Here is a 13305-nt window from a genome sequence, read left to right on the forward strand (position 1 = left end):
GGACTATTTTTGAAACCAGTCCACTACGCTACAGTGAGAGCTTTTCATAGAGGGGAACACCATGGGCATCAAGGAAAGAGATGAACAAAATTTGGGTAGCAGAGAGATGGCTGGGTGGACAAAGTGGAGACAATCCTGCAGTGGAGAAAGAGTGAGCAGCAAAGGGACAGAGGAAGAGGCTGGAGATACAGACTAAATGACAATCCATTCTGATCATTACTTCTACGCTGACTTGTACAGGGTGCTTAACATGAGTCTAGCATTTGACAGGCATGAACTCACCTAATCCCCTATTGCTCCTATGGGGGAGGTTCTATTATGAATCCCATTTATAGAGGAGGGACCTGAGATTCAGAAAGGATTAAGTAACTTGCAGAGAGACACAGATGAGAAGTGCAGGAAACAAGACTTGAACACAGGTCTCTTGGCATTAAAGCACTGGCCCTCACTGTGACACTGTTCTGTCTCTAGGGTAACTGGTTTCTCTGTCCCTGCTGCAGCCCCCCTCACCCCGCCCCACCCAGGCCTGGACCACTGCAGCATCTGATGACTTCCAGGTTGATTACTTTCAGCCAGCCTTTTCTGTAGACAGCCAGAGACTAAATATCTTCAGGGTTGTGTCCCAATTACTCAACTCGGCTGAGGCAGGGTGCAAGCAACCAAAGACAGTATGTAACTGAATGGGTGTGGTTGTTCCCATAAAACTTTATTTACAAAATAATTAAATTAAACTAAATAAATAGAAATCGTTTGTCAACCCCTGCTTGATCCATTCTCCACCTTACAGCCAGAGCAAGGCAAACTCAAATGTTGACCCTGCCATTCTTGCTCATCTAGTATCTTCTGGATCAGTCCAAACTTGCGGTGCGGTTTACTGCCTTGCAATCAAAGCGTGGCCCCCAAAACAGCAGCATCACCCTCCCCTGGAAGCTTGTTAGAAATGCAACCTCAGGTCCCACCCAGACCTGCTGATCAGAACCTGCATTCTAACAAGACTCCCAAGCGATCTGCACACTTCAGTAGTGAGAAGTTCTGGCTTCAAGACCCCTGGTGTCCTGGTGCCTTCCTACCTGTTCTGCCTCATCCTTGGCTTCCCCGTCTCCACTTTCCAGCCAAACCGAAATGCTCCTTCACCTCTGTGCGTGACGCACTCTTCTCCAGCCCGACTCCCATCACTTAGCAAATTCCTAACCTATCTTTGGATCTGGACTAAGACGTCACTTGTTGCAAGCAACCCTCCCTGAACTGCAGGAGGTGCCCCTTCTGTGCTCCCATAACCCTTCCCCCACCTAACACCCACCACAGTTTGTGTGCTCATGAGAGAGCAACCACATCACTGTCTTGGTCATCACTGCATGTGTCCTCAATGCCCAGGGACAATAGCCACTAACTAACTACTCGTTAAAAACTAAAGGCAACACACCCCACCCCATTTTCCCCTGGGCAAGTGTCCTACACAACTATTTAATCAGCCTGTGGGTACAGGTTTCCCTGAACTTCCACCTGGCACCAAGGCTTTGAAGGGCCCTACCTAGCCTCCAAGCTTCCATCTCTCACTAAGCCTGATGGTTTTTCATATTAGCAAATGTTTACCATTTGGAGAAGGCCTGAGGGCCTAAGAGATTTCTGGGTAAAATTCTTGAGCTATAAATTAGCCACAGGTCAAGACTTGAACTGCATTTAGGAGTGTGTGTGAAAGTGGGGGGAGAGGAGGGGAGAAGCAGAGCATGAGCAGAAGGTTCTAGGCAAGGAAAAAGAGACTGGAAGGCAGGACCCCAGGCTGCAAGCCTGCAGAGCTATGAACTGGCATCCTTTCCCACCTGTATACGGAGCCAATGCTGTACAAGCGATGATCCCAGCTGTGCTGCTTGGGAAAGACTCCCATACACCCAGACACTGAGATCAGGCGAGGCTTCCTTCCATAAGAAAACATAAGCCAGGGCAGCCACAAGGAAGGTGAGACCCCTCCCAAAATCTGACATCCAGTCCACAGGTTTCTACAAGTTCCTTTATTAACAAAGCAAAGTATAAAAGAACAAGGCCCCCAAATGACCCATGTGATTAAAAAGTGCAAATTTACTCCAACCTGAAATAGAAAACAAATGGCAGGCCTCGGCTCTTTGGGCCATGGAAATTTGGTGTGATTAAAATACATTTTAATCACACAACTGTAGCAGCTGAACCATATTTGATTAACTCTTTGGTCTCTGTTATTGGAACACAACATATGCTATGACTGCAGCTGACACTGCATCATAATACACAGTTTGGGGTCAGAATACACATTAAAAATCACAATAAAATAAGAGGAATGTTTTAAAGTGACTAAATCAAGGCACTTTTCTTTTTTTTTAAATGCAAAAGGTGCTAAAATATTCCTGAATATCGGATACTAAAAAAACAGATTATATATAATTTAGCTGCACATTTTGGTCTATTTCCTCTGTATACATGATCACATATATATCTTTGCCTGCTCCCAATTTACTATACTTGCTTTATCCCCACCATATCATGGGCTATGTAGGTATAAAGAATAAACAGTAGTGTCTAAGCAACAGACATGCAATTTTTAAGAAATAAACAAAGGCCACATGATAACACTGAACTTCTTTCCCTCTCAAGGGACACTGGAATTGTAATGAGATTCATTTTTTCCATGCTGGGGGGGAGGTAATAACCTTCCTCTTCGTGGGAGGGGATAAGTTAAGTCTTCAGCACCAAGGTCAAATGCCACATTTTACAGAAAAAGTGACTTAATGAGGATCAAAGAGCCCCTTTGGAAGCTGTTAGGTTACTTCCTTCAGAATGCTAGGATGTCAATTTTGGTGGGAGCCACCGAGTCAGAAAGGGATGGACACGTGATAGGAACTGTTCTTGGCAATGGGAATGGTAACAAGCCTAAGAAGCATGGCCCCAAGACCCAGCACTGATTTTCTGGTATTCAAGGCCACCAGTTATCATTGCTAAGGCACAGCCAAGGACACTACCACAAATAATAACAATAATAATAATAATAATAATAATAAATTTTAAAATAAGAATAAAATGCAAATAAAAAAGAAACAAGTTATTCTGCAATCCTTGCTGATGACTCATCTTCAAACTCCGACATAGCCTAGGAGTTGAGCCCGGACTCACCAGGAAGGAAATGCCAAGAACTGGCCCCCAGCAGTTTGCTGGAGGATCTGACTGCAAAGAACAGCCCCAGGAGAGAGGGTCCATCTGAGAGTTAAGTGTTATCTGTGGCCGTGATAATTTTTTTGGTTTGTTTCTACAATAAAGCTTAATTCTGAGAGATAAAGAAGACTGAGATATCACTCCCCCAACTATGTATAACAACATCATATCCATAACAATAAATATAACCTTATACATATTTGGGGGGGTTAATTGTGTAAGGCAGGGGTCGTAAACTGGTGGCCGACAGGCTCAACCAAATGTTTTGTTTAACCCACATGGTGTTTTAGAAATTTTAAATTGTTTTGTTTAAAAATCAGAAAGTTTCACTTAAAAAAATCCTGAATTTCAGCCCCACTGTACCCCTTTTCCCCCTTGCATGGAGCTGAGTAATGGCTGTGCCCCCCTAAGACAGGCAGTCCCCACTGCCCACCCACCCCTTCTCTACCTTGCTTCTGCAGGCTGCTGAGTTTGCGACCCCTGATTTTGAAATAGCACATACCTAAAAATGTGTTTCCTAACCCAAACCTCTCTCCCACCCTCATATGATTTCCATCCCATCTTCCCTTCCTTTCACTTCCATCTTAAGTCCTCCTTCCTGAGTCCTTCAGATTTCTCTTGATTCATTCACATTCTCCCTTCTTTCACTTCAGTTTCATTCTGCAAAAAAAAAAAAAAGCCCCACCTCCTACTCTCAGCCCTCCAGCATTCTAGGATGGCTCCCAAGGCTGGTCAGTGGGAGTTACTGAAGGGTGTCTCGAGGCAAAATGGCTGAGTCATTTTCCCCAAACATTTTCTGTGGGCACTGGCTGGACAATTTTTTTTTTTTTTTAAACATGAGCAATTCTGAGCCTTCCTGTATAAAAATATTTGCAAATATGAATCTCCAGTACCAAGTATACACCAAAAATGTGTAATTTTCTGATTAAGGTCATGATGGAGCCCTAATAAAATACAGAACTGAGCTTAATTTAAGTGCCTCGGGCAACCATCAAACCTGGCTAATATGCCATATTATTTCATTTGTACACAGTACATGTTTGGGATTACTAAACATTGATCAAAATTGATCGAAAGCTAAGTTTTGGTTACCATGTACAGAGAACAATTGCTCAGCATGGCATTTAAATACAACATTAATATTAAAAAAAAAAATTCACAAACACAATGCCCCATTAATTTAAAAAAATAATAAAAATTTAAAATCTTGAGGATGGACAAGGCTTTGGGTAATTAACCTGAAGAAAAAAATAACAAAAACCTACAAGAACAGTATGTTACCAGATTTAAACTTCAAAACACTACTAAGATAAAAAAAAGGTACCTATCAACTCAGCTAGAAATATATGGAAAATTCAGCTTTTAAAGTTTTATAATCCCCTGCTCCAGTAGGCTTAATGACCACAGGGGAAATTGTGGCTGACTATGGAAACATTATAAGATCTAATTCCTGTTGGCATTTACTCTAAAAAAGGAATTCTAAAAAACACTGTGCAGTTTATATCTTTGCAGAAAGTTGGTAGACTGACCCCTTTGCTAAATGCAGTACCTTATATATAACCTAGTAATAACCTCAAAAGCTAGGAATGACCTTTGTGGTCTCAAGGGGAACTCTCCCCAAAACAACCTCAAAGAGAAAGCAAAACATTTGCGAACTGCTTCTCTTACAGTCCAAGGTTGCACAGAATATAAGAAGTCTCTGCAGTTCTGATGAGGATTTCCTACAAATCATTTCTTCACAATGATTTCCTGCAGTGGCCGAGTAGGTCCCCTAAAGAAAGTTTAAAGAGTTCCCTCAAAATAACTCAGGAATTAAACAATGGCCCTATTCAGGTAGCTACTTCTGTCTTCCAAGCTTTACCTTTAAGAGTCTAAGGGAGTACATGTCTTTGTTTAAAAAAAGAATCCCAAAGTATAACACTGGGACTGGCTGCAGTTTCTATTCGGCAAGCATATTATGGACATTCTAAACTTGGAATTGAGGGTTGCTAGAAATTTGGGAGGACAAGGAGGGATTTCAGAATGGGCTCCTCCTGGCTGCAAAATACACCCAACCTGGTGATATTTCTGTCCAAAGACAAAAAAGAGCTGACCACTAACAAGGGCTACCTCCTTTTATCTCCACCCATCTCTTGCTCTTCACTGTATTTCTCCTCTGCTGACTGATCAGAGTCATGGATCTTCAAGTACAGAGTCCAGATACTGAACTATACATAAGTGAAACACCTCGCAAGACCTATGCGGACAACCTCTCTTCAAAGTTGCTTTAGGACCACTTAAAGGCAGCTTGGGCAGTGGGAGAATAGCTTTCCAACCACTAACCATTACTGGGCACTGAGAGCACTAACTACCTGCTAGGCACTATAGTAGGCACTTCCTCTTCATTATCTCATTGAATTCAAAAGAAATCTCATGCAAAGGAGTTTGCTTAAAAGCCTTAAAACGAAAAAAGGTTTCTGGCTCCAGCCAGCAGCAAGTCCCAGTGAGACACCTTGATAGGCAAAGCTAAAATACATCTTTCTCTAGACCCAACATGTTTTCTGCCCTCACCAGTGTTGTCTTAAACATGCACGTTGATGCTACTTTGCACTGTGCCTGGATCACAGCAGGAGCTCAACGGATGGGTGTTGACCAGTACACATCCTGGCATGTGCCTGGAGGGATGTAAATAGAGCAAGCCAGCTTTTCAAGACTACACATTTCTTAGTAGTAAACGCAGCTAGCCTCCCTTTCAGATGCAACACTTGGCACTAGCAATTACCACAGAACAAAAGAGTTGATCAAAATAAAGTGCTATTTGCTCTGGAAGTTTCTCTAACCAAGTCTTGACTACCTGTGTGACTTACTTCTTCACAATCTCGTCACACACCCATGACCGCACCATTTAAAATATACATTAATATTAATTTGCAGAGTAGAAACTATGTTCCTCAGAACAGTAGCCCCTAGAATAGAACATCAATTCCAGTTGTAGATAATCATGTTCTTAAAAAAGCCAACTGGGAACCCAGGACCCAGCAAGTAGTTATGCCAGAAAAAAAATTAACTTCTTTAAATTTGGGGGCCAGAGAGACCTGTGCCTCAACAACCCACAGAGGGAATTTTCTCTGCTGCTAGTTCTCTCTTCCTTCACTGGACTTCCCTAAAATCTGCGGATCCTTCCACAGAATCGTTCCACACAACCCAACATTTGGACCAACTCTTAGCTGCTGCTATTGGATGTCTTTCTGGAGCCTGCCTAGGTGAGTATAAAGAAGATGCTGCAACTATACTGGATTGTGAATCCAAGGGTGATGACATTTAAGTCACCAAATGTCATCCTCAGAATTTTCCATCACCTTCTGCAGCTCATCTTTCTAAAGTTGAACTGGATTCATTGCCACCCCCAACCCCACCTAGTGGGAGAGGCTTTAGGAGCATTAGGCCAGGTAGGGCCACTATCAGAGTTTATGGTTCATCTTTAGGGAAGCCCTGGGTGCGCTGGCTCCGCGGTGGGGAGCACCTGGCAAGGTAGCGGGGACCCCCATAGGCCCGGAGAAGCTGGGGCAGCCTTCGCCATGTGGACAGCAAGCGTGCCGCCACGAGTTCCCGGGCGTGACCATCAAAAGCTGCCAGGAGGTCAACTGGGGTGGCTTCACGAAGTACCTTGGGCAGTGGGCCCACTTCGGCGACCGCCCCTCCGGGACCCAGGACGCAGTGGAAGAGTGTCTGGCGTCGCAGCAGGCAGTCCCTAAGAAACCGCACTAACTGCTCCATGCGCTTGCCCAGGTGAGCCTCATCCCAGCCTTGCTCCGGAGCCCTCTCGTGCAGCAGCACCGCCAGCAGCGCCGTCTTGAGCACATATGAGGACAGGACGCGTCCCCACTGGGTGGCGGCCGTGGGGTCCAGCCCGCGGGCGCCCAGGTCTCGCAGGGCTTTAAGCAACTGCAGGCACTTGAGGTAGCAGGCACCTGGAGGGGCCCGTTCCTGCAGCCAGCCCAGCAGCTTCTGCTCCTGGCGGGCTGTGTTCACGCCCCACAGTGCATCAGCACGCAGGCCTCCCGGGAGCTCCGACGGGGACCCAACAGGCGTGGATGGCGGTGGTGGCGCCACGAGGAAGACGCCGTCGCCCAGGTGGACTGCGGGAATGAGTCGCACGGCCATGGAAAGGCGGCAGCAGCCATAATCAGTGCGGCAGGGCAGAATGTGCAGCGTGGGAGGCTGCTCCAGGCTTCCAGGGGTCAGGGTGACCCGACAGCGCTCCTCCAAGCTGTATCGCACGGTGGCCAGGGAGCGCTGCAGATGCGACTGGAACCAGCGCAGCACCAGGGTAGCGGAGAGGTGGCGCCGCCCCCGCACGTCCACACAGAAGCTGTCAGCGAAAGGTTTGCAGTCCCGGAGCCACTGGCTCCCGGAGGCTCCCGGCGGCGCCTTGAGTGAGCACACGAAGCAGCCATGAAAGGCTGGGGCCAAAGCGGGCTGGGCGCCCAGGCCCCGCGGCTCCAGCGCCACCAGCGGCGGCAGGCGCAACGGCACCAGAACGTCGAAGGCGTCTGGCCGTCGGATTTTATGCTGCTCGTAGGCGCTGCCCACCTGGATGAAGTCTCCGCGGAAGGCCAAGGCCAAGGTCCCCCCCGGAACGGGGCCTGGGGATCCGCGGGCGCGGCCAGCCCGCACCAGCTCGCCCACGATCCGGCTCACGTGTGCCTTGCTGTGGCCCAGCACGTGCGGCGACAGGCGCACCTCATGCTCGTAGTAACTCTCCAGCAAGATGCCGAGGCTCGGCTCTTGGAAGTGCCTTGGCGAGAAGGTGGAGCGGTCCCCCAGGCGGGGAGACCCGGGCAGGAAGCGCTGCCGGACAGCGTGGCGACAGCGTAAGAGGATGTAGCCGAGGAGGAGCAGGACAGATATCTTCAGCAGCGGGAAGCCACCGTCCGCGCCGTCGGGGGGCTCAGCCCGGGCGCCCCCACTCCCTCGCAGGACATGGTAGAGGCACACGAAAGCAGTGCACAGGCCGGTCACCAGGGGCCAGAATACGCGCAGGTTGAGGGTGTAATGCACCGACATGCCGGGCGCCCGGGCAGCCCAGGGCGCGAGCCCCGGCGGCGTCCCCGGCCCAGCATGCGCGCAGCGCCCCAGCAGCCCTGCTGTCCCGATCGCCTTCGCCTTCGCGGCGGCTCCCCCCTCGCAGGGTCGGGGGAAGCCGCCCTCCAGCTTGGCCTCTTCTTCCAGCTCAAGTTCTCCTTCCAGCTGCGGCCCGCCCTGCGCTCCCGAGCTCGGGGCCGCGCCCTGCGCCGGCTGCGCGCCGCGTCTGGCCCGGTGGCCCTCCCCACCCAGCGCCCCGGAGCGCTGCCCGGGGCCAGCTTCTGGCCCGGGCCGGCTCGCCTCCTACCCTGGGCGGCCCTCCTGCCACCGGGCTCCCCCGTCGCTCTCCTCCGCGCTCGTTCCCGTTACTCGAGCCCCGGGAGTTTCCTCTTCCGAGGGGAGGCGAGGCCGCGCCAGCTAGCGGGGAGGAAATGCCGGAGTCTGGAGCCGCGCGCCGAGCCGGCGGGCGGGGTCGGCCCCCTCCCGGCCTCCGCCTTAAAGCGACGCGGGCGGCGGGAGGGACTGCTGGGCGCTCGCAGCTGCTCTCCAGCGGGCCGCCCCGTTCTCCCGCCCGCGAGGCGGAGCGGGGAAGGCCCCGGTTCTGGGGCGGTGGCCTTGTCTGGGGAGCTTCTGGAGTTGTGCTCACAAGAAGTTACACTGGGAAGTAAAGAGGAGGAGAAAAGAGCTCACGACGAGACGGCCGTGGTGGCGTATTGGTGGTGTGGCTGAGTGCCGCTGTCCTACATTCAAACCAATGTTTATTGAGCACCTACTATGTGCCAAGTAGGAAGCTAGGTGCTGGGGAAATAGCAGTTGACAAAATATACAAGGTTTCTGTCCTTTGTAAAGCTTGCAGCCTTTAAAAAAAAAAAAAAAAAGGAAAGGAAACTGAAAGGGAAGGGATCCCATAGCAGAAAATGCTCTGAATGAAACAAAACTGTATGAGGGAGTGAGAAGGTGGGGGTTGCCCCAGGGAAGCTGGAGGCTCTCTGTGAGGTGCAGTTTGGTCTGAGAACTGAATGAGGAGGAGCCAGCCTCCGGAATAATAACAGCTTTTACAAAGGACTTACTGTGTGCCAGCACTGTCGCCTTACACATGTTCAGTCACTCCTTATGTTAATCCTATGAAGTGGGCACTATCTCCATTTTTCAGATGAGGAACCAGGGACACAGGTAGGTTCAGCTGCTTGCCCAGGGTCACACAGCTTTAGCAGAGCTGTGCCTTGAACACAGTCACCTGGCTCCAGAGAAACCAGGGGTCGGGACTCGGGGAGGGGACCAGAAATTCCCCTTCCTCAACTGCTGGGAATTTGTCTGTATCCTTTGTCAGGACCTACATTGGGACCTCAGTCTGGGGAAGCTTTGTTTTGTTTCATAACTAGTGAGAACTCCCTGAAATAACCTAGATTTAAATAATTATCTTTATTTATTTACACTCATTGCACCTTCCCTGCTCCCACCATCAATTAAGGAGAGCAAGAGTGAAGGCAATAAAAATGTTCATAACCCATCTGCCACCTGGGAATCAGGATTGAGGATGGCTCCTATGGTAAGCACCAAGATTACTCCCAGGAAATTCTGAGTTGAGCCTCTTAGAGCTAAACAAACCTGCTTTCAGATCCCATCTCCACAATTATTAGCTATCAGATGGTAGTCTATCAAACAGGAAACAGCTCAAAAAAAAATTGATTGTATATGTTAACAGAGATCTAGGGGATCCTACTTCAGTAAGGCTGGATCTAATTACTCTCCATAGGCTGCTTAGCTCTGCTTTCTTCTAAGTTGGCTGTGCCCTCTGCCAGGTCCTCTCCATATGCCCCTGGATACTCTAGCCTCACATTATCCTCAGTGCGAAGGAAAAGAAAGCTTTGCTTGTCTGAAAGTTGCAGCAAAGGCTATGCCTAGAGATATAGCCTTGGGTCATATGTTAAAAGTGACCAAGTTAAAGAAAGCACTGATTAGCCTGGCCTGCGGTGGAACTGTGGACTGAACTGTGTCCCTTCAAAATTCATAGGTTGAAGCCCTAACCCTCAATGCAACTGTTTTTTAGAAACAGGGCCTTTAGGAGATAATGTCAAATGAGGCCATAATGATGAGTCCTAATCCCACAGGACCAGTATCATTATAAGAAGAGGCAGGGTGGGGGGATCTCCTCCTGCACACACTAAGGAGAAGGTGACCATCTGCAGGCCAGGAGGAAAGCCTTCACCAGAAGCCTGACCTTGCTAAACTTTGATCTTGGACTTCCAGCCTCCAGAATTGTGAGAAAATAAATTTCTGTTTTTTAAGCCACACGGTCTGTGGTATTTGTTATATATATAGCCCCAGCTGATTAAGACAACTAGATACCCAACCCTGGAACAGGAGGTGAGGTGAGCCTTGCCCAAACCATGGGCACCGTGGGTGGGGTGTCCCCCAAGGAAAGTCAGGGTGTTGTGCTGGAGAAAAGGGAGGGGATGTTTTGGCATGTGAAAGCAACAGGATATATTTGGACAAGTCCCTTAATCTCACTTTGCTTTAATTTCCCCATCTATAAAATGGGGGTAATACTAACACGGTGACTTATTTTTCCCCTAGTACATATCATCAACCATACAAAAAAGGGCGATGCTCTAAATCAGAGGTCAGCAAACATTTTGTGTAAATATTTTAGGCTTGTGGGCCATACAATCTCTGCTACAACTACTAGGGTTGGCTGCTGTAGTTCCAAAGCAGCTATATTCATTTCCTGGGGCTGCTGTAACAAAGTACCACGAACTGGGTGGCTTAGAACAACAGGAATTTATTCTCTCACAGTTCTTGAGGGCAACAGGGCTGTATTCCCTCTGAAGCCTTTAGGGGAGAATCCTGCCTTGCCTTGCCCAGCTTCTGGTGACTCCAGGCAATCCTTGGCTTGTGGCTGCATCATATTAGCCTCTGCCTCCATCTTCACATGGCCTTCTTCTCTGTGTCTGTATCTTTTTAAAAAAATTGATTTTAGAGAAAGAGAAGAAGGAAGACACAGAGAGAGAGAGGGAGGGAGAGAAAGATTTGTTGTTCCACTTATTTATGCAATCATTGGTTGATTCTTGTATGTGCCCTGATTGGGAATTGAACCTGCAACCATGGTGTATCGAGACGACATTCTAACCAACTGAGCTACCCAGCCAGAGCCCATGTCTGTGTCTTTCTCTTATAAGGACACTTGTCATTGGATTTAGGGCCCACCTGGGTAATTCCAATGATCTCATTTAGAGATCCTCAACTTAATTATATCTGCAAAGACCCTTTTTCCCCCCATTCACAGGTTCCAAGGGTTAGGATGTGGACATATCTTTTTAGAGGTATATTGGAAAAAGCTCAGTTTTCCCTCCTTTATCTCCTTTACTACTCACACGGAACACTTCACCCCACTGCACTGAATCAATGATGTGTTACTGTGACTGTTTTTCCTGCCTGTAATTGGTTTCCATAGCTCACTTCCTCCAAAGAGTTCAAGGTACAGGCCTCAGAACTTTGCACTTGGAAAATCTACTGTATATGTCAGAACAAATACAAGTCCACTTATTCACTAGTTCACTACCCACTTTTGTGGGTCCTCACTGTGTGCCAGGCAGAGGGGAACATGAAGGAAAACGGCGCTCGGAGCTGACGGATTAAAACCCTGCCCAATGTCGTAGAATCAGAAAACTGTCACTGTTTTGTAGGCTTTTGATACTTATTTCATTAAAAATTCCATTTAATGTTTAATATTTGACAAGGGCCACTCCTGTTGTTTTCTTTTTAACAGCTTAGCAAATATATACACATATCCCTCCCAACATTTCTGATATCCCAGAGGTGTGCCCCCAACGCTGATGGAGGAAAGAGGAGGTGACTCATTTCCCACAGAGGCCAGGGAAGGCTCCAGGGAGAGGACATATGACCAGGCTGCGAAGATGGGAAAAGACAATACAGTATGTCACATACATCATGAGCCTCCTGGACGCAGCCCTTCCCGTGCGGTAGCTCCTGAAATGCTCAGAACCACCCCAATGAGGTAGGTGCTGTTAGCAATGCCATTTCACATAGGGGAAAGTGAGGCTAAGAGAGGGTCAGTAACTTATTCAAGGTCACACAGCTGGCAAGGCTACTTGAGAGCTGGGCTCTTATCCCTGGTGCTTCTTTTCCTTTCACATCATAAAGGTTTTACTGCACAGAAAGAGGGCATTCTGGGAAGGCAGGTGAATTTATGTTTGTACCTGTCTCCCTAACCAGCTGATGAGGTTCTTGGAAGCAGGGACTTTGCCATAGTCATCTTGGTATCAGAAGCACCCAACACTTTGCCTGGAACTTTATAAAGGTTTGTTGAATGAATGAATGTTTTTACCAGAAGAAATTCAGGGAGGCCATTCCAGGTAATGGAAACAAAATGTGCAAACGCACAGAGGTCCAGGAGCGTGTGACAGCTGGGGGGAACAGGACATCGGTCCTATTGTTGCAGAAGTCTGGGGTTGGTGAGTGGACACTGGCATTCACTGGCCATCCATTCCAGCCTTCTTTCTTCCAGCAAGCCTTCTTCCGCAGCTGGGGCTGGAAAGCGAAACACATTCCCACATTCCCTGGCACCAGGACACCTGCTTTGCGGGCGCAGCTGGCAGCAGAGGTTGGGTGGTTCTGAAGCCCTGATTCCACAGGCAGCTTCCTGGTGGGGTGGAGGCAGCAGCTCCTTTGGTGGCTCAGTCTGCTGTGTAACTTAGGAATCCTTTCTGGAAGTTCCAGAGTCCTTTCCTGCAACCTCCCCATAGCTTCTGAAACTATCTGTAATAAATGATCTGTGGCTGTTGCTTAAAATTTTCCTGTTGGTTCTATTATGCATGACTATTACACAGAACACCCACATGGCCTACCCTTTATTCAGAGAGACGAGCCCATCAATCACACTTCTGTGGATGTCACAGCAATGCTAAGTCGATGCAGATGTCTCTAAACACTTACTCTAAAGTGATGGGAGCAGGGCATCCAGTAACAAGGGACACACAGCTTTGCCAATGGTGCCACCCAAAACTGGATGGTGACCAAGTGACCCAAACCTATCTAAGG

General features: G+C 48.4%; 1 protein-coding gene across 1 annotated transcript; it reads right to left on the reverse strand.

Annotated features, from left to right (window-relative positions):
- Positions 1 to 1997: 1997 nt before the first annotated feature.
- Positions 1998 to 8545, reverse strand: ITPRIPL2 (ITPRIP like 2). Its single transcript, XM_081131867.1, has one exon. It carries the CDS (start codon positions 8224 to 8226, stop codon positions 6628 to 6630), a length of 1599 nt encoding a protein of 532 aa, XP_080987993.1. The 5' UTR covers positions 8227 to 8545; the 3' UTR covers positions 1998 to 6627.
- Positions 8546 to 13305: the final 4760 nt, after the last annotated feature.

This window comes from Miniopterus schreibersii (assembly GCF_964146895.1).
Source record: "Miniopterus schreibersii genome assembly, chromosome: 3".
Classification (NCBI taxonomy): Eukaryota; Metazoa; Chordata; class Mammalia; order Chiroptera; family Miniopteridae; genus Miniopterus; species Miniopterus schreibersii.